The 26,789-nt window shown below is 41.0% G+C and overlaps 2 protein-coding genes across 5 annotated transcripts; one reads left to right on the top strand and one right to left on the bottom strand.

The window, feature by feature from the left end:
* The first annotated feature begins 1,195 nt into the window (after positions 1 to 1,195).
* Positions 1,196 to 9,195, top strand: LOC117532625 (cytoplasmic dynein 1 intermediate chain 2-like). Of its 4 annotated transcripts, none has more exons than XM_034195991.1 (17): positions 1,196 to 1,337; positions 2,894 to 3,002; positions 3,096 to 3,213; positions 3,683 to 3,767; positions 4,143 to 4,205; positions 4,410 to 4,537; positions 4,617 to 4,703; positions 4,846 to 5,008; positions 5,091 to 5,190; positions 5,301 to 5,426; positions 5,819 to 5,965; positions 6,129 to 6,242; positions 6,331 to 6,464; positions 6,655 to 6,799; positions 6,901 to 7,041; positions 7,601 to 7,726; positions 7,840 to 9,195. In XM_034195991.1, the coding sequence occupies exons 2-17, from the start codon at positions 2,895 to 2,897 to the stop codon at positions 7,939 to 7,941; spliced, it is 1,887 nt and encodes a 628-aa protein (XP_034051882.1). In that variant the 5' UTR covers positions 1,196 to 1,337; position 2,894; the 3' UTR covers positions 7,942 to 9,195. The 4 variants fall into 4 exon arrangements, with proteins under 4 accessions (XP_034051882.1, XP_034051881.1, XP_034051884.1 ...); XM_034195990.1 differs by having other exon boundaries at positions 3,632 to 3,767; XM_034195993.1 differs by lacking the exon at positions 4,143 to 4,205.
* Positions 9,184 to 19,119, bottom strand: LOC117532624 (calcium-binding mitochondrial carrier protein Aralar1-like). The gene is made up of 18 exons (XM_034195989.1): positions 18,736 to 19,119; positions 18,021 to 18,074; positions 16,135 to 16,280; positions 15,605 to 15,720; positions 15,182 to 15,321; positions 14,941 to 15,087; positions 14,077 to 14,215; positions 13,865 to 13,958; positions 13,649 to 13,733; positions 13,480 to 13,561; positions 13,236 to 13,394; positions 12,530 to 12,582; positions 12,202 to 12,282; positions 11,578 to 11,718; positions 11,287 to 11,425; positions 10,621 to 10,779; positions 10,437 to 10,527; positions 9,184 to 10,107 (listed from the first exon to the last, which is right to left on the bottom strand). Exons 1-18 carry the CDS (start codon positions 18,745 to 18,747, stop codon positions 9,900 to 9,902), a joined length of 2,046 nt encoding a protein of 681 aa, XP_034051880.1. The 5' UTR covers positions 18,748 to 19,119; the 3' UTR covers positions 9,184 to 9,899.
* Between the last annotated feature and the right edge of the window lie 7,670 nt (positions 19,120 to 26,789).

Here is a 26,789-nt window from a genome sequence, read left to right as displayed (position 1 = left end):
TTTTTCTACATACTGTTTAACCCATACAATGGTTAATTTGTATGGGTGTTCATGAAATATGCACAAAATGCTTTTGTATGGAAATAATGGAATGAATAAAATAAATAATAATACAAAATGATTGACTTATGGTAATAAATATGTGTGTTTTTATATCTCATTGTGGTGTTTTGTGTAGTATTTGCATGGCACTTTCACAAGAACATCTGCAAATTCCCTGCTGCAATTTCCACATATTAACAACCATACAGTAAGACACAATCAGCTCCATTTCAGATATCCATATGTAATATATGATTTATATCAGTATTACAAATCCAGTATACGTTTTTTTTAATGTGACTGACATTCTGCAGTATTTATACTTACCCTATGCTTCTCTTTTCTATTTTTCTCTTGATACACATCAACTTCAATCTTCCTATCTTTTTACCATTATCCTGACACCAGCTTTACTTACCGTTTTAACACTGTTTACGCATACTTTAATCACTTCTGAATATGGATTAAGACCTACATTTGCATACAACATTCCTGCTTTAATTCATTACTTCTACTACAAATGTATACATTTTATTTATGTGTATATTTTAGCTGCATCATTTTTAAGTATTTAATGTCTCAGATTCTCATTTTGCTTTTACTTGCCGGATATTTGTATTATATATTAAATGAACATGATCTAGTAATTTGACAAAAACGGTTTCTCTGTAATTGTTGTGCAAAGAACATGACACCTGCAAATTGTATGAATGAACTTCACAATCCTACTGTTGAAAATGTAATACTGGACTTTTAATTGTAACGTAAAATTAGATCAGATTAGATTAGATATACTTTACTGATAATAAAAAGCGTGTCACAGCAGCCAGCAAACAAGGCATTGCACATAATGTTAACATGAAAAAGAGTAGGACATAAACAAACATAAAATAGAAACATATCAAAATAGAAAAATAAAACAGAACTAAAAAGTAAAATGTATGTAAGCATGTATGTAGCATTATTAATTTGTACTTAAATAAAGGATCTGAATACTTCTTCCACCTCTGCAGGCAACAAACAGTATCCGTTTAACAGCTGTGAACAAAACCCACAGTGTTAAGAACAGTCTATGGTTAAGAACGAATCGTTCAGGGAAATATAAGTGTGGCCGCTAGTAGGCGGTAACACTGTAACACTGTGCTCTGTTCCGCAACCACAGAAGAAGAAGGCCGCCGCTGCCCTCTCTCTTCCAGCATCATCAGTCTTTCCACCATCCCTTCTCTTCAGAATTAACGAACACAAAATTGGATTATATTGTCATCTGCCTGCTAAAATCTAACATCTGATATCAGGTATTTTATCATATATTCATAACTGTGTTTGCTCTTTGCGGGTCAGTGAGCGGCACGGTGAAGCGGAAAGGCTCGGGCGTTGGTTCGCGAGGCTACCGTTATATTCCACTTATTGTGACAGTAGGCCCGCCGGCTGCCATGGAGATTAGCACGCTAGCAGTTAGCTCTCCATGGTGACTGCAGCCGTTAATCAGATTATAAAATGTTGGACAAATACTCGACTGAGATGGACGGTTTCTTAACACAAAGCGTTCACACAAAAAAACAATTAATTATTAAAAATAAAAGATAAAATTGACACAATGGAATCTTTGTTGTCCATCTTCACTGGACACACATCTTTAATAATAGAATTAGGATATGATTGTGTAAAGAACCACCATTACTTGTGTAATGTCATATTACTGCTTGTTAACTCTGACAACAACACATCCACTCCTCCCAATATATATTATAATTCTAAAGTAAAAAAATTCTACATTTTTTAAATAGCTTTAAAGAACTGTGATCTGTCATCGTCAATATTCATTATTCAAAATGTATTTACAATATGAATACATGCACATACTTGTCGTGTTAATTGTTGGTCGTGTGTTGCTTCTTATATGTAGATATATATTCGTTAAATGTATATCCAGTTTGGTTTTCCTTGTTCCTAGCTAGCTGTATTAACTGTGTAAGAACATTGAGAACAAAACTCAAAAAGGTTGTATGGGTCACTGATGATTATTGCTAGCTGACTTTGAATATGTTTATAAGATAAGAGTCAAGTTAATACACTAATATACTTTTGGTAATTATAAGTGGATTTATAATAATCTTGCCTAATTCTTTGACTAATACACCCTCCCAGTCATCAATGATGAGCTGTGTCATCATGGAGAAAGCACATAGAGAGAACATTGTTATCAACAGCTGGGTGGTGTTCACATGTCATGGGTATGACCGGCCCAGGGCTACTGAGATCTGCTGCTGTAAACATCAGAATCATCTGAATGCTGTAGCAACTGGTATTCTGATGCTATGTTTAATGAATTACACATCATCTGTATATAATGTATCTTTCTCACTCAAGCACCCACCTAATTGAAATGATTTGTATCAGCTGTTGTTCCTTATGGAAGCAATCCAAAACGTCCTTCTATGTACTTGATTTAAATGTCAAAGCAAATGGAGTTTTAAGAATGATGATTAAGAAACAATTGCATCAAATGTCTCAATTAATCTATTAATAGTTTCGTCTATACAATTTAATTCTTAGTTTTTTTCATACATCAATCAAATATATTTAGCTCTACTATGTATGGGAAAGAAAATCACTGCATTTTTAAGATATGGGAGCCGAAAACATAGCATTTGCCTAAAAATCACTCAAAAAATCAACATTTTTTAAAATATTAAATCAATTGAAAAGTCAATTTATCATCTATTCATTTCTGCTCTAAAATACATCTGCAGTCATGCCCCTCTCTCTTATCATTTCTACATTGTCCTCTCTCAAATAAGTATACAAAAATGGCACAAAAAAAACAACAATTTGTCTCTTTCTCCTGCAGCATGTCTGACAAGAGTGAGCTGAAGGCTGAGCTGGAGAGGAAGAAGCAGCGGATCGCCCAAATTCGAGAGGAGAAGAAGAGAAAAGAAGAGGAGAAGAAAAAGAAGGATGTAAGTGGTAGAAACTGTGCTGTAAACACTTCTTATTTCATGGATCACTGAACGACCTGCTGCTCACTTTCCAGCTCGTTCTGTACTCTGCAGGGAGAATCGAAGCGTGGAGGGGAGGCGGGCGGCCATGACGACTCTGACCTGGAGAGGAAGAGGAGGGAGGCGGAGATGCTGCTGCAGAGCGTCGGCATCACCCCGGACATTTCCCACGGTGAGAGACGCCTGCACGCTTCTATCTTTCGCCCTCACTTATGTCCCATCGTTTTCTGAGTGTCAGCTTGCAATCGCAGTGTTTATAAGAAAAGTCACCTCTAACTTTGTGGTTTGGCTTGGTTTTCTGTCACTGCCACACCCCCCCCCCCCCCCCCCCCCCCCCCTCTCCCCACCTCACACAACATCTGAACATTTGTACGTGTCGTTTACTGTTTGTGCATGACACCTAAAAAACCTGCCTGCCATTTATTTTCATTCTCTCTTCTCTCCCCTTTGTCCTTTTGTGTTGTCCTCCTTACTGCATGCAAACTCACACACTCATTCACGCACCTCTTCCATGCCTCACTCCCTTTGTCCCTCACTCACTTCCTCACTCACTCATTCATTGACTTACTACCATGCACACACACTCGCAGCTCAGCCCCTGAGGGTAGTAACAGAGGATACGTGTCTGTTTCACTACCTAGTCCCCGCCCCCATGTCTCCCTCCAACAAATCAGTGGGCAGCGATGCAGGAAGCCAGGATTCTGGGGATGGAAACGCAGGACCAAGGTGTGTGTGTGTGTTGTGCATGTGTGTGTGTGTATTGTGTATGTGTGTGACAGAGAGTGATGGGGATCGGTTGTGTTAGGTAACTTTTTTAGGTTGTACCTGCATGGTAATTGTGTGTGTGTATTGATATGTTAAAAATACTTAATGATTTCTGACCTGTCTCCTTTTTGCCTTTTCACCGGCACGCTGATGTTTCTCAAATTAACACGCCCTCCTTCTCTCTCTGTCTCTCCTCCTCTCTCACCTCTCACATTTGTATTGGCTTTCCTTTTGCCTGTCTTTTGTGTTTGGTTTCATCCTCTCTGTTTTCCTTTTTTCTTTCTGTCTGTCCTGTCTTTCTCTTACTAACACCGTCTGGTGGTTTGGCTGTATTAGGACATTGCATTGGGATCCTGACCCCTCTACTCTGCAACTGCACTCCGACTCTGAGCTCATGGGGTACTGCTCCTCCTCTCTCCTTTAGCTTGTCTTCCAACTTGATTACATTTTTTGTGGTTTCATTTTAGATTTGTCTCAATGTGTTTGTATTATGTCTGCGCATCATTATTTATGTCTTTACGTGTACAATTTGCATCAAAATCGGCCTGATTTTGCAAACCTGTGTATGCGTGTGCTTATTTCCTCCATGATATGTGTGTGTAGACGTGGAGCTGTGAGGCTGGGCATGTCCAAACTGACCCAGGTGGACTTTGCACCGAAGGAAATGGTGTCGTACTGCAAAGAAACACAGACAGCCACTGAGGCACTGACACACTCTGATCAAAAAGCAGGTACAAAAACATCCAAATGTTTTACCTTGGCCTATTTCAAACTGAATAAAAACGAAATAAAACCAACATCTGTTGTCAGATGAGGAAGAGGATGAGGAGATGACTGCTCCTCCTACAGCAGATGATGCCCAGGAGGAGAAAGATGACGGTGAAGGGCAGGAGGACGGTAAGGAAATAGTCTCAACTGTTCATTTTCTTACTCCTACCAGTACTTTAACACATTTCTATCCATCCAGAATTTTGATACCAGTAAGCGAGATCTTTTCTGGTAATGTATTTGTTCTCTATATTGAATTATTTGTGCATAGACGGTCCCAAAGAGCTGACGGAGGAAGAAAAGCTGCAGGTCCTGCACTCTGAAGACTTCCTGTCGTTCTTCGAGCGGGGCAGCAGGATTGTGGAGAGAGCTCTGGCTGAGCACGTGGACGTCTGCTTCGACTACAGCGGCAGAGATCTAGAGGATAAGGAGGGGTGAGGCACTCAGTAAACGTTGGGTTCAATCACAGATGGGTGGATAGACAGGGTTGATCATTTGTAATGTTTTTCATCGCAGTGACTTGCAGGCAGGGGCTAAGCTGGTTCTGAACAGGCAGTTTGCAGATGAGCGCTGGACTAAAAACAGAGTGGTCACCTGTCTGGACTGGTCCCCTCAGGTCGGTTTGTTTTTCATCCAAATAGATCAATATGGTCATTCATTTGTGACTCTTAAATAAGTGTTTCCTTGCTTCACTGAGTTTATAATCGTCTAATTTCGTCCTCGTAGTATCCAGAGCTGCTGGTGGCCTCGTATAACAACAACGAGGATTCCCCCCATGAGCCTGATGGAGTGGCTCTGGTCTGGAACTTGAAGTACAAGAAGGAAACACCAGAGTACATCTTTCACTGCCAGGTGAGGAAAGTATTCACATGGAATTTCGCTACAAACTACAGGCTTAAAATCATTATTTCAAGAAGAATTCACATTACAAATCTAATTGTTTTAGGCTTAAAGGCCTCATATTATACTATTTTTAGGAATATATTATAGGTCTCAGATATATAAAAAACATGTCTATGAAGTGTTTTGCTCATAATACCAAACCATCACCTTTCTAGCCGTGCCTCACACCCCTTCAGCCCTGTTAGAGAAGTGCTGATTCTGGGTCCGTGGAATAAAAAAGGAAATATATATTTAAATATAAAAGACATGAAAAAGTGCACTTTGCATAATAGGTGACCTTTTAAGACAAAACAAATATTTCGCTGATATATTTAAGCTGTTTTTAATTGTTCTTCCTCTAGTCAGAGGTGATGTCAGCCGGTTTCGCAAAGTTTCACCCCAACCTGGTGGTGGGTGGGACGTACTCCGGACAGATTGTCTTATGGGACAACAGGAGCAACAAGCGCACCCCCGTTCAGAGAACTCCCCTGTCTGCAGCTGCACACACAGTAAGGCGCTGGAGCTTACACACCTTTGTTCTACAGACACTCTTAAGTTGAGTTCATCTAATATGATCAACACAACTGTTTATATTAGGTTTCGTTTTACAGCCATGTTTTTCTTACATGAAGTGTCAGTTGTCTAACTCCTCTGTCTGTGCTCTTCTCTCAGCACCCAGTCTACTGTGTGAATGTGGTCGGAACCCAAAACGCTAACAACCTGATCAGCATTTCCACTGATGGCAAAATGTGCTCCTGGAGCCTGGACATGCTCTCCCAGCCACAGGTACATTACACTTGAATGCATGATGCACAGGCTTCCTTTACTAGTATCAGATGTCAGAGACTGAGGCTGTGTGTTGTTCTCCCTGCAGGACAGTCTGGAGCTGGTTTTCAAACAGAGCAAAGCGGTGGCCGTTACCTCCATGGCGTTCCCTCTGGGAGACGTGAACAACTTTGTGGTGGGGAGCGAGGATGGCTCGGTGTACACAGCCTGTCGCCACGGGAGGTGTGTGACCTTTGACCTCTGCCTTCATTAGCACCAAAGCACACATTTATGTCTGGTTCTCAACCAGCATGCAGCAACACTTCCAACAAGTACTGGAAAAGCCTTGCGGGGAAACAAGGTATTAGTTAGTGGAGAGCACTCAGAGTAATTTGTGTGTGTGTGTGTGTGTGTGTGTGTGTGTGTGTTACAGTAAGGCGGGTATTACTGAGGTGTTTGAGGGCCATCATGGTCCGGTGACCGGTCTGAGCTGCCACAGCGCCGGAGGGCCCGTCGACTTCTCTCATCTCTTCATCTCCTCCTCTTTTGACTGGACCGTCAAACTCTGGAGCACCAAGGTGAGACATTTACAGTCAAAGACAAGCTGTTACACTATAAGATGCAGTATTTGTCTTGTTTCTTATCATAAATCCCTTTCCCCCTCTGTTCTTCTCCACAGAGTACCCGTCCGTTGTACTCGTTTGAGGACAGTTGTGACTATGTCTATGATGCCATGTGGTCTCCAACACACCCGGCTCTGTTCGCCTGTGTGGACCTGGCTGGACGTCTGGACCTGTGGAACCTCAACAATGACACAGAAGTATGCGCACACACAATGCACTGAAACCTAGAACTGAAATGTCACCCTTCAAAGTACAAGTTTCATTTTGGAAGTGCGCTTTTTCACTTTCACTTTATTGCGGATAGTCAGAGAATCAGAAACAGGTTTATTACCAGGTAGGTTGACACGTACGAGGAATTTGACTTGATGTCATGGTGCATACATAAAAGTAATAAAAAAAAAATAGAGAACAATTTTAGGAAAACTGTCATAACATAAACAAATATATAAATTAAAAATAATAAAAAGAGGATAAGATTTATACAATTCCAATAGTAACACTCAGTCACTATTCAGCTGAAGCCAGCAGGGTATTAGCATAACTAATTATCTAAACCAAAAAATGCTGGATTACTGAAAGGGTTATTTATTTTTTCGCCTCAATTGAATAAACATATATCCTACATAGAAATAACAGTATTATTGGCTTTTATTCCCAATATTATACTTCATAAACATGGATATGTGGTGGTTTCAGAATGGGAAACAGCTCATCATCTGTAAATCGGCAATTTGTAAGCTGGTGTGTGTTTTTTAGGTTCCCACTGCCAGTGTGTATGTGGAGGGGGCTCCAGCCCTGAACCGGGTGAGGTGGGCTCCCTCTGGCAAAGAGATCGCCACCGGGGACTCTGACGGACAGGTGCAGGTGTACGACGTAGGGGAGGTGAGAGGCTGCTCATGTTACTATGATGCCTTGGTTATTTCAATATGGAATTTACTTACAGGTTTAAACCTTAAACTGCTTATTAAATGCCTGGTCCATTCTTTTCTCTGCAGCAAATCTGCGTGCCTAAGGCTGATGAGTGGACGCGCTTCGTCAGGACGCTGGCTGAGATCAACGAGAACCGAGATGAGGCTGAGGAACTGGCCAACGCCTGATGATACAAACCCCACACTGACAAACGCTCATAAGTTTCCCTCCAGTACACTACACCCCCTATAGCACACTACACCACACTGCCAGAGGAGAGCTCTCCACTCTCTGGCTTCCAGCTTTTCCACCTACTACTACATGAATGGGCCTGAGGAGATTTGCAGAGCTAGAATGAATAGAAAAGACAGCCTCAGACAAGTTTTAGATGTGTATTAGAGTACGACGGTAGGGACAAAGAATGTCACTCGTAGCAGCAGTAGAACAGATCCCACAGGGAAGTGGTTGAAAGTTGAACTGCAGGAATACAGTGATTTTCAGCATAGATGGGACTTCTAGCTTTGAGGAAACCCTCAGGGCTGCAGACACTGCTCTTCTCCTGAGGCCTCAGCAAACTCAGTCCTTTTTTTAAATATGCAAACCTTTGTACCTGCACCTTTTATTACCATTTGAGTGTTTTTACATGTTTTAATATTTTTCCCAGACACGCTTTTGCACACGGCTGGCAAAGTGTTTCTGCAGAGCGAACAAAGAACAGCTGACATATCATTATCAGACCTCTTTATCCTCAGCAGCACTTGAATATGATGACTAGATCAGCTAACGTGCTAACTGACTCAGGCACTCTGGCCTGTGCAGAAGTGTGCCATTATTACATTTCAACCACTACAATATTTAATATTTATTCTGATGGTTGCACTTATTTAAATATGTTTTGTTTTGTTTAACAAATGCTGCTTTGTACTTAAAGCTTGAGTAGTACATTCCTAAGATTAGCACTACAAGCTTTCTGCTAGGCAACATATGCTCCTATACTTGCCTTGAATGTATTGACAGTAGTACAGTTCAAAGTGATTTCTGTACCAAAGGTTATTGTTTTATACTCTGTAACTGTAGTTGAAACAGTTTCCTGACTGTCCTCTTTATGAGGATCCAAATAAACTACGTTCAGGTTTAAATCAAGTTGTAAAGCTGAGGTTGGAAATGTTTAACCCAGACCATGAATTGATTTGTATTTTCCATCCAGGATGCAGCAGGCTGGTATACATGTCAGCTTCATACGCTTTCTCTAATGTTTCAAATGAGCTAAAAAAATAAATAAAAATGCACTGTAGCAACCATATTTGATAAACCATGAAGAAGATCAGTATTGTGCAATGACTAATTGTACTGTATTCTTACCCTTCTAACTGTTCTTGATACAGTTAACGGTTGCACTTTTCCATTGGAATAAAACTCAAGACATATTGTTAAAATTAAAACCATATGGATGATTTATTTCAATAAAATACAATGGTTGAATGCGATACATTAAATGTATTAATATCTAATTCTCTTCTCATGATTCTTGTTTTAACAAGAAAACACTTAATTGAAAAGTTCTGTACATCAGTAAGTGATTCTCAGAGACCAGGAAGGCCCCACATCGCCCTAACATTACAGTCACTGTATAATGATCCCAACTGAACCTCACGGAGCTTGTAACTTTCTTCCTTCCCGTCATTACGTTGGCTCAGGACAGTTATACAATATGTACAGTATGTCACCTCATGTGGGAGGACCAATCGAGAGTGAAGCCCCGCACACCATGCCGACCAATCTAATATTTGCTATGCCCGCTGTCCAATAAGAGAGTCACACTGAGTATCAGACAGAAACTGAATATAAATCAAATCAGGTACTCATGAGAAAGAGAGGAGTGCAGTTTCATATGAAAGCTGGAGAGGAGAACACAAAAGATGGAGGCCAGGAGCGAGCAGCCACTGAAGACACAACACAGTCAGCACTCCACAGCAGCAGCCAGTCGAGCACACCTTCACCCTGCTGTTGCTTTGTTCCTAAATCAAATGCCCCTACGTGTGCAGTGTGTCTAAACTGTGTATCTATGCGAGTGTCTGGCTCCTGGAGGAGGAGGAGGAGGAGGAGGAGGAGGAGGGATGGCAGAATGACGTGGAGGTTCAGACCTCTAAGGGTCCGAGGCTGGCGTGGCAGCGACAGGCTCTGGGTGTTGGATGGACACCACCCCGGAGGACTTGAACTTGGGTAGGTGGAGGCCAAATTTGTTCTCCACCCCTGCGAAGGTAGCAGCGGCCAGGCGGTAGCCCCCCACGTGGTCGGCGTTGATGGGAGGAAGCTCTGAGATGCGAGACTTGGGCTGGGATCCCGCGGGACGACTGCAGAGAGGAAGTGATGAGTTCAAATGTTGCTTTTAATCTTCATAGTCTTAATTTATTATCGAGTATTTAGGCATCATTTGAAAATGTATTGAAACTATTATCCTGGCCAAAATACAAGATATTCTGATAATCATAAAAATATGCTGAAAACTAAAAAAGGCACTAAACTGCATTTCCTGCATCTAAAACCAGATGTTCTGTAATTCTATACTGCTGATGCATCCTCATGTGCTTCCCCGACCACCTTCCACGTCTACGTTGGTAAAAAAAAGCCCACGGTAGTTACTTAACTGCTCAATTTCCTTTTATCTAAAAAGTCCACTTACTGTCCTCCAAAGTCGACGTAGAACCACTGCTGCAGGAGCTCATAGGTCACCAGAGTCACGCCGAATTGAGGAGAGGACCGGCACATACGAGCTGGAGGAAACACAGAGACAATTTAACACAGTGCACATGCAAATAAATATCTGGACACACACAAACACTGTGTGTATGCATGCGGGTGCACACCTCCAGCTCCCTTCCACAAAGCCCTGAAGCCCTCCTCTTGCATAATCTTCCTGAAGCAGTCGATGACCCCCGTGTAGGTGGTCTGTCCTGCCCTCGCTGCCACCTGCAGACGGGTCTTGATGACATCGGCAGGCGTCACCAGGGAGGCTGCAGGGATACCTGGGAAATAGAGTTACAAAGAAGTCAGATGATGCATGTTTACCTGTGTAAAGTGTTGTCTCTATGAGTCCGTTATAATCAATAACAGGGTATCTGAAATCAAATGGTGCCAGTCCATGTGCCTGAAAACGATTGACAGGCAGGCTACATAAAGAATGACATAATCAAGGAATGTAGATTGTTAATATTGATCATTTGCAATTGCCAAACAATGCTTTCACTATTATCAATGAAACGACAATAGGCTAGTCCTCAATTTGTATCTTTTACATGATGTGTGCATGGCCATCTTAAACGAAAATGGGTCAATTGATATTTTTCTATCTACAAAAGATACAGGAAATGGCTTTAATGACTTCTTGACAAAAAAACAAACGATATCCTGATAATTGAAACGGTGATTAAAAGGGTATTTTGTAATCTCTCTTTGGCAGTATTTAGTAAATACAATGCAGATACAGCGCAGACTGAAGGCCTCTGCTGCTCTGGGTCATAATCTGAAGTTACCTGCAATGGCTCCGGCAGTGAGAAGCTGCAAAGCGCCCAGCCTGCCTTGCTCATCAGCAAACTGAGTCTTGAGGTGGGCGTACGCAGGGAAGTAGATCGCAGAGAAGGGGATGTCTCTCATGAAACATGCTTTAGCACCCTAGACAGACACATGTATGAGACTTGAGAGTAGACTTTCAAAAAGAAAGAGTGAGAGCCAGCTAATTAAATAAGGACCTTTTTCATACAAAGACAATGCTAACCACTACCTGCGCACGCATCATTGGGCAGCCTGAGAGAAGACGACATTACCTTGTAGAGGCCGAAGAAGCCCAGGTCACGGATCACGTTGAGAGCGCTGACTCGGGGTCCAGTGGTGATCTCGCCTGCCACCTGCAGACGAATCTTCACAATCTCCAGAGGGTTGGTGAAGATCACCTGAGAGCCTCCAGCCTGGAGACATGGAGAGGGAGAAGGGCTTGACCACATATTTCCATTCAAAAAGATGACTGCTCCTGCATCTCACATGCACACTGCTGAGGGATCAGGCCAAGTCTTGCTCATGAAACATATCAAAAATAAAACATGAATCCATCATTCATTTACTTTGCCATTTCCTCGGAGGGTAAGGTGTGCTGGGCCAATGTGTGTAAGGAAGAACAACGCTATCAAAACAGAAACAGAAAACATGTTGCATTGGACAATGGCAATTGAATCCCGGATGTGATGTAGCATCGCAGCCCTGTGTTAGTAATGGAACTCTGCAAGCAAGTTATTACAACATATAAACTCACTCGTCATGCAGGAGTTACTTTTCAACAGCCGTTAAAACAAATCAGTCACAAGCCCTCAGAGAATCTCTTCTTCTCGTCTATTATTTATTTAATGCATTAGCAAACAGGTGGAGCAGGAAAGTGATTTGGACCTGGTACTTACACAAGCTCCAGATATGATCTCAGCAAGAAGAGGAATAGAGTTGTCATTGCCGGTGAACTTGTCTCTGACAAGGTCGTTCACCTGAGGGACACAAACAGAGACGATTAAGAAAATACTGAACATCTATCAGTTATCTTGACTTTGTGACATTTGAATGTGGTTTCTTTCATCCACATCTCAAATCCCTCCTGTTCATGTAATGTGATGTGTACGCTTATATTATTAACATTGATGTGCAGAAGCTCCCGTAAAATACATCACGGTATTACAATTGGCACATGACAAAGTGTGTAATGAGTGGTTTGTGTATGAGAGGGGAGATACTCACGGTGAGTTTGATAGCCTTCTCGGGTGCTACGCCTATAAGCTGAGGGACCAGACCTGTGGAGCATCATGGGATATGAGTGACATAAGAATCTAATTTCATTAGTGTTACTAAGCCAACAGGCGCAAAGAGGGGGTATCAGGAAGAAATGAAAAAGGATGTGAAAGATAAGGAAGTTTAATGACATAAAAATGTCACAACAAAACATTTGTATGATTCTTCCTAACCAAATATATACCATAATAAACCCACACACAGATTCTGATACAGACGGGCTTGTTATTTCAAAAGTGCAATACTGTGTAGAAAAGCTTCAATGTGGGTGGCACCAAAGAGGCATGTTATTGTGACTGGAGAAAATTCTGCAAATTCATAGAGCCAGATGCGTGTGAATTTTCAAAGTGGCTAACAATCAATTTCCAAATAGTTTTCTGTTTGATGTCAAAACATAGTCTTATATTTGCCTCATTCAATGTTAACTAAATTAAAATGCTTCAACTGATCAAATGAATATTTTAAATAAATAAAAATGGCAGAAGCACACTCGAATACCTACTGAAGGCTTTCTCAACCCTTGAATAAATGTCATTATAAAAAAGGTTCAAAGAAGGAATGACATGAAACAATAACAACAGTATTAAGGACAGGAGTCTAAGAAGACGGAAAAAAACAAAAACAAATCCCTGGTGTAAGACTGCAGCTGGCCTACCTCTATAGAAGCCGAAGAAGCCCTCGTAGCGCAGCACCTTCTTAGCGCAGTCAAAGCTGTTCTTGTACATCAGCTCTCCAACAAAGGAGCCTGTGGACCTCTGGTTCTGCATCCGAGTCTTCACCAGGTCGATGGGGTACACGGCCGTGGCTCCCGTAGCTGTGTGACCCAATTCAGACTTAGCAAGACCCAATATACATAAAGTTATATATGTCAAGTGTTGCTGTGCCTGAGGAGAACTGACCTCCAGCGATGGCGCCCAGGCCGAACCGGTAGGCAGACTCAGCGACCTGCAGATACACCGGCCTGGAGCTGTCCCCGTGGGTCTGACGCAAATTCACATATGGAATTAGAAATGTACATTTTGAAATAAGATTATAATGATGTCAATTATACCTTTTCTGTCATCCTACCTGTTTTTGGGTTTCAGCCAGGTGGTAGGGCAGACATCCTTCCTCCAACGGAGCTATCCTCTCGATGTCAGCGAGATTCAGGCGCCTGGGAGACAGATGTATAGTTCCCCCGTTATTTACATCCAACATATCTGTTTTTCAGTATTTGTCACTTTAGTACAGAGCATTTTAAGAGCGACACTTTTATTTGATCACAGTCTCAGAGAGAGTGTTTACCCAGAGGGGGAGTGCAGGGCTGACAGCTGGTACAGGATGTCAATCTCCATCGGGGTGATCTGACCGAAGCGGTTGGCAGCATGAACAAACTCCTCTGCAGAGACATGGAATGAGAGAAAATGACTTTGGTTGGACATTCCAGTCACTCTCATGCAACATCTGTAGCTGAAAGTCAACGATGCAATATCAAAACAAAGTAACAATGTGGGCACCTTTGGTCACGAGCGTGTCCTTTCGCGTGCCAGCCAGCGTGCTGTAGATCTTACGAATCATCTCCATGTTGTTCAGAAGGGAGTTGAAGGCATTGAAGTAAGAGAAACTGACCAGGTGGGAAGTGCTGCCACCTGCAGCCTGGTAGAAGAAAGGCATACCACATATAGGTTTTATTTAAATAAAAATGTTATTTCTTTTTGATCAATTTAAGCCGAGAAATACAAGATCCAAAGTTTCAAATATGACCAAATACCATCCTATGTCAATTTAAGCTGTAACGTAGAATTCTCTTTTCTTCAGAAGGGCCAAGTATCCGAGTATCTTAACTTCTTTATTTTAGTTATCATATTGTACTATATGTTTTATTGACAACCTGTGCTATAATAATGTATCTCATGCTTATAATTAAGGGAACGAATATAGCAAAAAGCGTCGGCTTAGCCTGAAAGATTATGTAAACTTGAAATGCAGCGGGCCCAAATTGAAAATAGGCAGTATTATCCTCTAAGACTAATAATCCCAGATGCAAAGGGAATAAGGATTTACCTGTGCTGAGTGTGTACACTTTTATAACCCACAGGTCAGGGAGAATCTTACTGCCAATAGCCTGTGACCAAGTACTTTTTTTTAAGTTTAATTTGAACAGTTTGCTCATACAAAAAAATTAGATTAGTACATTTAGTAAAATCTTAGAACAACGCAAAGAAATGAATGAGCTTCCAGCTATGACAAGTAATTTAAATAAGTCAAACTTAGGTTATCTAAAACAAATAACAATAAGTTAATAAAAACTGATTGTTTTCCTTGGCCACAGTCAAAACACTACCAATGACTGTTGTTTCCATGCACACAGACACACTCACAGAGACGAGGTTTTCCTCCACAAACGGTGTGAGCACGTGGTGTCTGATGGTGGCCATAATATCACTGAAGTCCATGGCGGAGATGACGCCGTTCTTCCCGTTGTCCTTCTGGGCGAACGCTTGGCGTGCATGCTCCAACTGCAGCTCCTACAAACATGACACCACAAGGCTGAGTGCATCTGTCTCGAGGAAGAAGGATCAAAGTGAAAACGTGGGGAAACAATGTGTATCATCTGCACACCTGCAGGAACTGAGTGAACTCCAGGTAGCTGAGGCGTTTCTTGCGGTCGTGGCCGAAGTGCAGACGGATGAACTCACAGTCCCAGTTAAAGGGAATGTGGTGGTGCACTGTGGTCTGGCTGAAGATGTCCCGTGCGTTATCTGCGGCACAAACGTATATACAAAAAAGCAGTATTTTAATGTAATGTAAATAAGTAAATAAAGGTTGTGAGGGAATTAACAAAAAGGTGCATGAGAGCTATTGTGTAAGTCCACGACTGAGTAGTAATCTGATTAGCGATGTCACATTAGGAAAATCTTTCTCAACATTGCACTGCAGGGAAACATGGAAAATGCTGTAATGATAAAGCACTGCATCACAACAGTGCCTCTGCAATTCAACTCCATAATAGAGCATACAGAGGTTTGTTCATTTTGCTCGTACCGAAGGAAATGTTTCCAGTTCCATTCTTGTCAAAGAGCTGGAAGGCTACGATGAAGAGGGCGTCAGGCGCACACAACACCGATTCAAATGCCAGAAACTCCTGGAACGAGATCAGCCTGATATGTGTGTTAAAGGAGAAAAATAAATATTGTTAAACATATGCATCAAAAACGTCACAGGGCATAATTCACATAAATCATGCGAATTAAGCATAAAGTATATGTTGATGTGCAACATAAACAGTAACATGCTATAGCGTTAACTAAAAGGCCATAGAGAAACAGCTGGAAGATAAAAAGATGTTCATTTATGTGTAAAAACAGTAATTACCTCGGTCAGTAGAGTGTTGGTAAATTGTGCACTGATAACCACATGCTCTAACAGTCTGGGAGCCAGGAGTTATTAGGAGTGTTATCTGATCAGTTAGTAGCAATAATTGCAAGTACAGATCAGACAGGGCTCAATAAACTGTCAATTACTAAAGATAAGCTGTATGTGTGTTCATGCAGTGGGTGTGTGTGGGTACCTACCCGTCCTTTGTGGTGTCAGCGACAGCAGCGATGAGCTGCACAGTTTTGGGGTTGTGGTGGATCTGCGTGTGGAGTCCTATATACCTCTGGACAAAGTCTCCTGAGGTCATGAACCTCTCTCCATCCTTGTCCGCAACACTGGCATACTGTGGGGGACCCCGGGAAAATCAAATCAACACCGACACTTAACTATTTTCCCTTAAGCCTACATTAACTTAATCGTCTCTGATATTTTTTGGGAACAATTACAAAAAGTGTTCCTTATACACAAATAGAAAACGATTTATATAATCTACAGTGCCTTTACACTTCCCGTTAGTAACATATGAAAATTGTGGGCAGCATTTACAGAACTTGGAGTTAATCCATCTCAACAGAGTGATTTGATATTAGCTGTAGCAGCTTTGTTAACAGCTCCCTAGCTAATAACCTGCCTTTGTGAGAACCATTGGTCAACATGATGTAGGCTCTCTGTTATTAGTTGAAATGTTGTGCGACAAGCTGTGTAATAATAATAATAATAATAATAATAATAATAATGCTTATATTTATTATAGCGCTTTATCAATGACTCTCAAAGCGCTTTACAAATACACATTACACATACAGATCAGAACTACATGTAATGGTCATCTACTGTGGACAATACCCACAGGAGCAAATTCTGGTGAAGTGTCTTGCCCGAGGACACAACGGCCTGAATGTGTAAACATTATAATACGGTGCATGTTTCATTATGATAAACTGACTTATTTTTTTAAATGCTAATTCGACCTTGTTACAGGTGCAAATTATTAACAAAAGTGTTCAAATAAGACTATTATTAGGTCAGTGGCTCATAAAATCCTCAGCACTGTCATAGGTCTTCCAACTGAACTTTGCTGGTGATTCAAACTGCACCTGAATAACCAAGGTCATTTATCGTTGCATTGCAGCGTGACATGTCAGAATGGCCCACATGCACAAGCATGAGTAGCAACACGTGCACTAATGTTTTTAGCTAGAGATATTTGACAACTGCTGGCCCGCACGGCTACCACACAGTGGATCACGCACTCTCAGCATGCAGGACACAGTGAAGTAAGGTGAAGGTTACCCAGATCCACTCCTATTACACATTGCATGCTCTCACATAGGTCAGTCTTTCCTATCCTATGACATGCATCACCCTTTACTGTGACTCCAAATGTTTTGACATACATAACACTACCACTGATGTGACACTGTGCTCTATGCTCTGTTAAGTAAAAGGACATTCAGGCCCTTTCTTGTGCTGCACTGCAGGTAGTGAAACAAAAACAGACATGTATGCCTAAATAGGGACTTGAACTCTGGATCCTCAGATTAAAAGTATAATGCTCTACTACTGACTACCAACGCTATCATGGAAACCACTGACTTGAAAACCCTCGAAAACATTCCCTGAACTTGTCATGACAATTATAGCAGATTTAGACTGAGAGAAGCATCACTTCTCTTTCAACACTGAACCAAAAACAGCTCCATTCACAACAGTTGTTGCTGACTCAACAATTTTGAACCACGGTCGTGTTTAGGCTTTAAACTTGTGTCAAAAACACAATATTTTTAGGTTAACTGATGAATATAACCACAGACAATCTATTCAGTTACAGTCAGTTCTGCTATAATGTAACAGGAGTCTGTTCTGGACTTTTAACTGTGGCTAATGCTGTAATTCAAACCCCATGACAAACGTATGCTCATTCCTCAAACAGTCCTGTGGAGCTATTTTCTACACTGGTTCACAAATACAGCTGGCATATGTATATGCTGTGCACACACATTATTATCAATGACACAAAGTAACATTCATTACGTGACATTTAAGGCTGGTTGTGTTGTGATGTAATATGAGCAAACCGTACCTTCTGGAAGATTGATTTCAGCTCAGCTGGGTCCCCGCGCTTGGTAGATTGCACCTACAACAGTGCACATTGAAATACAATTATAAAACTGTTGTTATAAAACCGATTTGTACATGTCCAAATAAAGGTGCAGGCGTTGTGTGGGTCACAACATGAAGCCAAACAAGCGGGCTGCTCTGGGTAAATGTCTCTTTTACATGTCCACTGCTGTGAAGGAGAAATAGGCGACAGGCAAACACATTCTCAAGTTAAGCATGTTTATATAGCTAAATAAATACACAATAACCCATCAGCCAAACTGCTACAAAAGACCACACGAACATCACAGCTGGGTAGCCGGCTAGCAAACACAAACTACTCTCATATGAAGAGGACACACACCGTGGCAATGTCATGTTAAGCTTTAAATCTGCAAAAGGCGAGAGGGCGAGGGTAAAAGGACGAAACATCGGCTGCTACGTAAAGATGCGACTCCAGCTCGCGTTAGTGGCTTTTATCACGATAGCAATAGCTGTTTAGCATTATCTAATGCCGGGCTGCAGCTAGCCCAGTGATGCTACAGCAGCCTCAGAGCCCACCACCCCACAGACCCCCTGCCCAGACAGCACCAGGGAGAATGTCTGTCATAAGTCCTACACACGAAAACCAACAGAAGACATGCAGACATGTTAGAGTAGAGGGTCGAAAATCGCGAAGAGAGCGATGCCGAAGTCACCTTGGCCGCCATGTTGGTCTGACGTCACGTACAGTGAGTGAGCCGGAGAGAGCGAGCCCAAGCCCCCAGGAAGTGCGCCGGAGTCTGATGAGAATATTCGTTGTGGCCAAACGGCGGTAACCTTGTCACGGGAACGCGCATTTCTAAATGACACGTTTACAGCTCTAAATGACACGTTTACACCTTAAAACGATGTTTAAAACGAAAAGTAAACGTTCAGGGTTTGTATTAATGGTAATTTTCAGACTGTGAGTTGTTTAGTGGTAGCTCATAGTCTTGATTTTTCTGGTTTAACTTTTCGCTCCGTATTTGAGGTGTCGAAGTTCATTCGTCACTTCCTTTTCAGTTTTTTTTTTTAAATCTTTTTTTTTATCATTATTGTTACGTCCTGTCTGTATAAACGTTATGGAAGCAAACAAGAGACCGAAGTATTTGAATTTGATCAGACACCGAAAGCATTGAAAATAATTACTTTGAAAATCATGTAGGCCTATCTGAATTTGTTTTAATCCGAATTTACCGATGTGAAATAAAAATGTAAAAATTCAAGTTAAAAAAATTCGAATGTTCAAATTCAGATCCCAAAAATTCAAGTGAAAAAAATTCGACGTCAAATATTTTTGGTGTTTAAAATTCGATGTAAAAAAATTCGGTGTATAAAATTCGACGTCAAAAATTGCGATGCAGCATCATCCGGGCTACTCAGACAGTATAAGCAATCGAATCCGAATGCAATCAAACCGACTTCTGGCCCTTCTGGCCTATTCTGGCCCCGGTAATGGTACAAATCTCAACCTGTCGTTCAATGGACAGCTTCCCCCCCCCCATCTATGTATATGGGGAGGCGAAGTCACGCCCATCTACTTCCGGTCCATGGGACCCCGGAAGCGAAAAATTATACATTGAATTCAATGGAGAGAGAAAACGTATCTTTTGATCCCGTTTGAATTGTGCCACGAACTACACATATGATGTTTGTCAATCTTAAACAATCATTTCCATGTCAAAAAAGTCACATTTTGTCGTAAAACTGTTGAAATATAAGACTATGAAAAATACGCGACTACAAAGACTACAAATCCCAAATCCCATTCTGGGTCGCGTAAGTGATGTCACAGGCAATAATGCTCCAAGTGGTTGGTTCACTTTTACAAGATGCCTGTGTGCTTTGTACCAGGTTGTAATCACAAAAGTGATCATACCACTTGCTCGTTCTATCGCTTCCCGTCTGATGAAAGGATCAGACATATCAGGTAATATCATAATATACATGTTGTGCATGGAACATAGTCAAGTTAGCTACCTAGCTAGTAGCGACGAGTAGCGAGCACGTTAGTTAGCATTACATTACTTAGCCTTGTCATTTTTAGTAGCCTTACCATGAAGTTATTATTTTATTACATGAAGTAAACTAAAATGTTAAACAGTAACCAAACATGATGGTAAGTATTTCGTGAAACATTTGAAGAGTAGCCTACTGCGCCCTCCACCGGGTGCTAAGGAAGCAGTTCAGGGAGAGTCGAAGGCAGGCAGGGAGCTTTGCATGTCATTCTTCTGGACGTGTTTCATTGTGATGACAATCTGTTTGTTGGAAAGACAGTCGTTGTGTGCTTATTGAGAGAAAATTGTTAGAAGAGATAATTATTCAAAGTGTTGTTACTTTAAAGTGTTGTTACTGACCTTTTTCTCTTTTATTTTCTTTACCTCACCTGTAACTGCTGAGACGTTGAGGAACATGCACACTGACCTGCTCTGGCAACCTGATTTCCACTGTACGTAATAGTATTTGGTTATGGTATATTATTTATATACATCAAAGGCACAATGCACCCCCCAGAGACACACATGTATTGAGTGTGATATGTTGCATAGGTCATGTGAAATCATCTTTACATACTAGAAAACTGTAGGAGCGGCAACTTGTTTTGAAATTGAATTTTTAATATCCGATAATAAAGTTGATCTGTTTTCTTTATTCTTCTCTCTTCCCAGCTCCATCCATCACCGTTCTCTGTTCCTGCAGGTCCTGCTTGCTAATCAATGCTCATATTTTTTTACACAATTACAAATAAAGTCATTGTATTGTATGACATGAAGTTGTGCTTAATTCGGAGTCAATAATAAATTCATTCTGCCTTCAACTGCGCAATGATTGTGGACTGCACCGACATCCATGTAGCTGCCCCCCAGTAAGATGAACCAAGCAAAGAGGGTCACCATCATGCCCAAGGACATCCAGCTGGCCCGCCGCATCCGCGGAGAGAGGGCTTAGACTGACCTGAGACCAGCACACCCAAACACACAGCTCTTTTAAGAGCCACCTACATTTTCAAAGAGTTGCAATCCTACGTTATCATAATGATTAAACTGGTTCATGTATCACTTAGTTTACTGAACCGTGATGAATGAAAGAAATTAGTGAGGTAGTGGTTTACTGAAGTTACAAAGACATTAATATATGAGTAACAGGTCAGTGTAAACACAAGCTTCTGTCAATTATGGATCATTCAAACTATTTATATAAAAATATGTAATAAAGTTCTAAAACAAGTATTCGGTATATTCCTTGATAGCTTTTGGAGAAGGTTGTTTTTAAGTTTACTAAAATCTATCGTTTCAACTGTTTCACTTTATAAAAAGGGAACAGGTGAGTAGAGCATCATTGAGTTTCTTATTCTGTCAGTAAATTATCCAAATGAATGTTTTTCATTATTTTAGTCAACCCTAAACAAATTGATTGTACCTACCTTTTAATGATGACCTTACATGGTCGGCAAAGTTAAATTAACTTCAGAAAATCAAATCTGTTCTGAGAAAAAACTAATAAATGTTTAAAGATAGGAACTTGCCATCCCACTGAAAAACAGTCCGTAGAGAATTAAAGGCGTAGTTGTAGTTCAGTCCAACGTTTCATTTGGATTCATTTGACAACAGTCAACTATTTTCATAAAGAATATATATATTTTTCAAAGTCAACTTTATTGTCAATCTTACTCAGTTTGAGAGATCAAAAAGACGTTTAAATAAAATACAATTTACAGATATGTATACGAATATATATATCCTATATACACCATAATGTATAATGATGGTGTATGATGTAGAAGGAAGTGTGGTAGATAACAAGTAAATATAGAGTTACATACAGATCCATGTTACAGCAAAAGATGGAATAACTAAGAAGCACGCAGTATAATAATAATTACATGCAACAATTAAATAACTGCTCAGCATCTCCACCACAATCCCAATCTGCTGTGTCCTGTTTTCCTCCCCCCTTCATAACACCCCATCACACATACGAAACACAACGCAGAGTCCGAGGGTGTTAAGAGTATGTTTATTGAAATGTCCTCCTCTCTACTGGCCAACACAGGGAGCATATGCTGGGTGTAGAATTTTTCCAGGAGGAGGAGATTTCCATGCCATGCAGGGTCTTTGGGGATGGGGATGATGATCGCCTCCTTCGTGGTCCACACAACAAAGTAGCAGAGACTCCGGTCTGTGATGTGCAGCTGCCCTTGGACCTGGTGCCAGTATGGGTGATTCTCCTTGAGAATATATGACCCACCCTCCTCACGAAGACAGAAGGATGGTAACTGGACTGCCTCCGCGATGGTCATGTTCCTCTGGCTGTGTGGACACTTCACCTCCAGCAGGGCAGATGGCTGCAGAAGTCCATCGGGTGATGCTCCCAAAACACCCGACTCACTCACAAAGAGACCAGACTCGAACACTGTCACCCGATAGGCCTGCACAAAAGCCTTCACCCCTTCGGCCTCGTTTACAACCCCCCAGTTGACAGTTGGCGATGTCTCTGGCCAGTGGGTTGTATGTCTCCTCTCGCTGTTGGTAAAGTTGAGACACCGGCTGGACTACTTTTTAAGTGCCAGGCTTCCTCCACTGGCACTCAACATCTGTGGAGCTGATCTGCCACATGGCAAATATTGCCAATGCTGCAGCGTGGCTGCATTTGTACATCTCCTGTGCACAATCACAGACAGCGCTCTGCATCGCGCCATCGTCTCCCATGCAGATCTGTAAAAATAAAGTGAGTACCATTTGTTAGCATGCTATAATAGATTGAATGAGCAATAATACAAGGATGGTCCGGATCTGGGGGTGGGAGGGTTTATTTTTCCATAGTTTTGTCCTCTTGTCTGTTGTTATTGTTTGTTTTTTCTGTATTTTTTGTAATTTGTGTTGTATTGGTTGTGATTGTACATTGTATTTTTCTAAATGTGTATGAATACATTTTTGAAAAACATTTGATCAACAATAAAAAAGGATTTGGTCAGGATCTAGACTCAGTGTGTAGTTTATTAATTAATCAATGCTCTCTACATTAGGAAAACACATACCGGTGTACCAGAGGGAGTCACACACAGCTGTGCCTAGATAACCAAAATCCTTGAATCTACACACAGCAAATAAACTCAAATGACACAATGAGAAAAAGGAGATCACACATACAGTATAGTCGATATACAACTGGCCGCTTCAATCTGAAGAGCAACTAAAACAAAACACGGGAGTGTACCTTGTTCTTGTGAACACTAATGTTATCCACAGCATACACAGAGACCACGAAGTTCTTAAGGAGAAAACTAGTTACTAAAACAAAACACGTTAGTGTACCTTGTTAGCTAATGTTAGCTAGCTGACATTAACGTTACACATTGCACTCATATTACTCACCGAAACCTTGTAAAGCCGGTCCCGCTGCTCTTACAGAACCGACTAACTCCCCTTTCGTGTATGTACAGCTCTCAACATGCCCAGACTTGTAGTGATGTTCACCTTGTTTTATACTTTTCACCTCATTCTGAAAGAAACAGGTGACATTTGCTAACGTGACGGCCGTCTTTGTGATGGTGACGCGTATTGTGCGAGACCAGAGACCTGTAGTTCACTGAGCGGTTTCACACAAAAAAATGTGTAACTTCTAAATGTGTAACTTCACAGTTTTACGACACATTTTTATTTTTTTGACTTGCAAAATGTTCTTTTAAATTGACAAACATCATATGTGTCATTCGTGGCACAATTCAAACGGGATCAAAAGATAACCTTTCTCTCTCCATTGACTTCAATGTATAATTTTCCGCTTCCGGGGTCCCATGGAGGCTTTCGGAAAGGGAGGGACTTCGCCTCTCTATACTCGCATTTTAGACACTAGGCTTGTTTGAGACAAGCAAGACCTGCGCAGACCTGCGCAGTTGCGATCGACGTCTTGCTAGTGCGTTGCATGATGGTTAGTCATTTTGTCCGACTTGCTCTGGAGGCCCGCCCACATGAGACTTTGAAATTTCGCGGGACAAAGACGCCCGCAGCCTTGAGAGCGAGGCGAGGCGAGTTGGCGCAGTTCCTCTCCACGGGCTGCGGAAGCGAAATGCTTGATGGGAAACGTCTCGCTGGTATCTCGAGCTGAGCGCTCATTGGTGGTTTTTTACCCCGTGCTGCTGATGAAACTCTCCAATTGGCTGGCAAAAGTTTGTTGTTGTTTTGTGTCAGTTTTACGTCGCCACATCCATTCCCATTTTTCATCATTGTTCCACAATGTTTATCATCATGAAATTAATATCTATATATTTTATACTATACTGCTTACCGTTTTCATACTTTATATATCTTAGCATATTCATACACACTGTTCATGCTGCTCACAGGCTGATATCTAGTGTATTCATACCCCTCACTGTTTATTCATCATTCAATTCATTTTTATTCTGTAGGTTGTGTACATTACTTTTCACTTTACTGCTTGTTGCACCTGGTTAGAAGCTAAACTGCATTTCGTTGTCTCAGTACCTGTAATATGTGCAATAACAATAAAGTTGAATCTAATCTTGAGCAGGAACAAATGCATTTACTTAGTACATATCTGACATTAACGAATATACACATTTGTGCATTCTTTATAAATGCAAACTTGTCAAGACCACTGACGGAAGTAGTTTTGAAAAGTAATAAGTGGTTCTGTCTTTTACATGTATTCAACCCCCCTTGTACTGATTTGTTTAAAAATGAACTGACACTTGAGTCATTCATTTGTAGTGATATAATAATTGTGGGATTTCTATTGCATCCTCTTCATCTGCAACGAAAAACGCCAACGCAATTGCCGCCATTGCAAACCCAGCCAGTCAAGCCGACTCCGACTCCGAGCTGTCCGACTTAAGACGAGCTTTTTGACACCTCCCCCGGCTGCGATCGGCTACTCTCGTCTACTTTCGAGGCGAGCCGCAATGTGTCTCAAACAAGCCTTCTGTTACTAACTGTATATCTGTAGACTTGGTATGTCTTAAATGTCCGGTTAGGATGTATTAGAATGAAATCTAAAATGAAAATTGTAAATAAGCAATCTGTATGTAAAAAAAAAAAAACCTGTATGTAAATTGTAAATAAGCCATCTGTATGTCAAATATGTCTTATATGTCTTAAATGACATGATGAATTGGAAATGGGGGACCCTGATGTAAACAAGACGAAAGTCTTTCTCTGGTCTGCATCCCCTTAACAATTGTATGTTTTGAGCTGTACTGTACTGTACCCAATATACAAGCTGTTAATAAACTTTTCAATCAATCAATCAGATATATATATATATATATATATATACAGTCTATCGAGCCAAGCGGCAAACCCCGGGACAGTGCGGTGAAGCCCAATGCTGCAAACTGTAGGCGATGGATGCAGATGGGAGCAATTCCCGTAGAACCTATGTTAAAATGTCCAACTTAATATCAGAAAATGAACATGTTTCTAGCCTGAATCCACAAAAACATATTCTGTATATAGTTAGATTCCCCCTTCATGACAACGGGACTGCTGCTCCTAGCTCCTCTCTGCTAGCTCCATTGGCTCCGTGATGCTACAGCGGCTCAGCTCATGAGGAGAACACTACTTGAACTCGGAACGTGTTTGTTGTGTTGGTTCCTGGTGGACTATTCGTCATGCAAATATAGGATTTATCTGCGGTTAAAACAGACCGTCCATGAATGCAGTTTCTTCGGTAAGTGAAGCCTGCGTACTTTATGTTATGTTACTGGTGTTTTTATTAAGCTAACGTTAATGAATGTTTAGAGTTGGGTTAGCATTTGAGCAATCGTAGTTCCATATGTGCTAACGATGCTATGCGTAGCATCCAAGAGTGTAAAACATAAAGTGGGATGCTACTGTATACCAAAAGACTTCTGTGCGAGGTTGCTAAAATAAGGTCATCCTTGTACGTTAGATAGTTAGGTTACTGTATGCATTGTTAAGGTTCATTTAAATTCGCTATGCTCTACTATAGCATAAAATAGACTAGCTAACATCAACGTATTGTTGAAGAGAGGCTTAGTGTATATTAAATCAACCTCACAATGACATATGTGTATCTTTAAAATATGAACGTCACATTTCAAGATAATAACGCTCCCTTAGATATTGTAATATGGTTTGATGAACTGGAGTTATTTATTGCAGCTAACCGTCTATCCGACGAACGACCCAAACATTGCTGTTTTTAATATTATTACCAATGCCTCTTTTAATTGTATTATCCTCACACTTGAGAAACAGCCTCATCGTGGCTGTAGAACAGAACATGTAACTTAATGCCTGCATTTAAGGACGATGAATAGCGTAGTCAATGCTTTAGTGACAAGTAAATTATTTGTTTAAATATTAGATGCAGTATGACGTTATCTGTGACTTCAGTCAGAATGAAGCTTATCCATTGCATTGCATTTGTTCAATAGGTTTGTGTCTTACCCTTACGTGTGTGATACATATGAATATGGCATTTGAAAACAAATTAATTTGACTGACTCATGAAAAACTCATCCAAAATAACAGTAAAATAAAAAGGACCTACACAATAATACTCAATCAAACTGATACAGTATAAGGACTGTGATATCCAGCAATTTCTTAAGTATAACAATAATATTATGACCTGTTTTTAAAAGAAGATAAAAAGTTGTTTGCATGTAAAGAAGTCTGTAACCCATGCATGTAACTTTACATCTGTTTGTTCAAAGTCTCCTTAAGGTGACAGACAGGCTGGA

The sequence above is a fragment of the Gymnodraco acuticeps genome, unplaced genomic scaffold (assembly GCF_902827175.1).
Source record: "Gymnodraco acuticeps unplaced genomic scaffold, fGymAcu1.1, whole genome shotgun sequence".
NCBI lineage: Eukaryota > Metazoa > Chordata > Actinopteri > Perciformes > Bathydraconidae > Gymnodraco > Gymnodraco acuticeps.
Note: the sequence above shows the minus strand (reverse complement) of the source record. Positions and strands in the feature narration are given on the sequence as shown.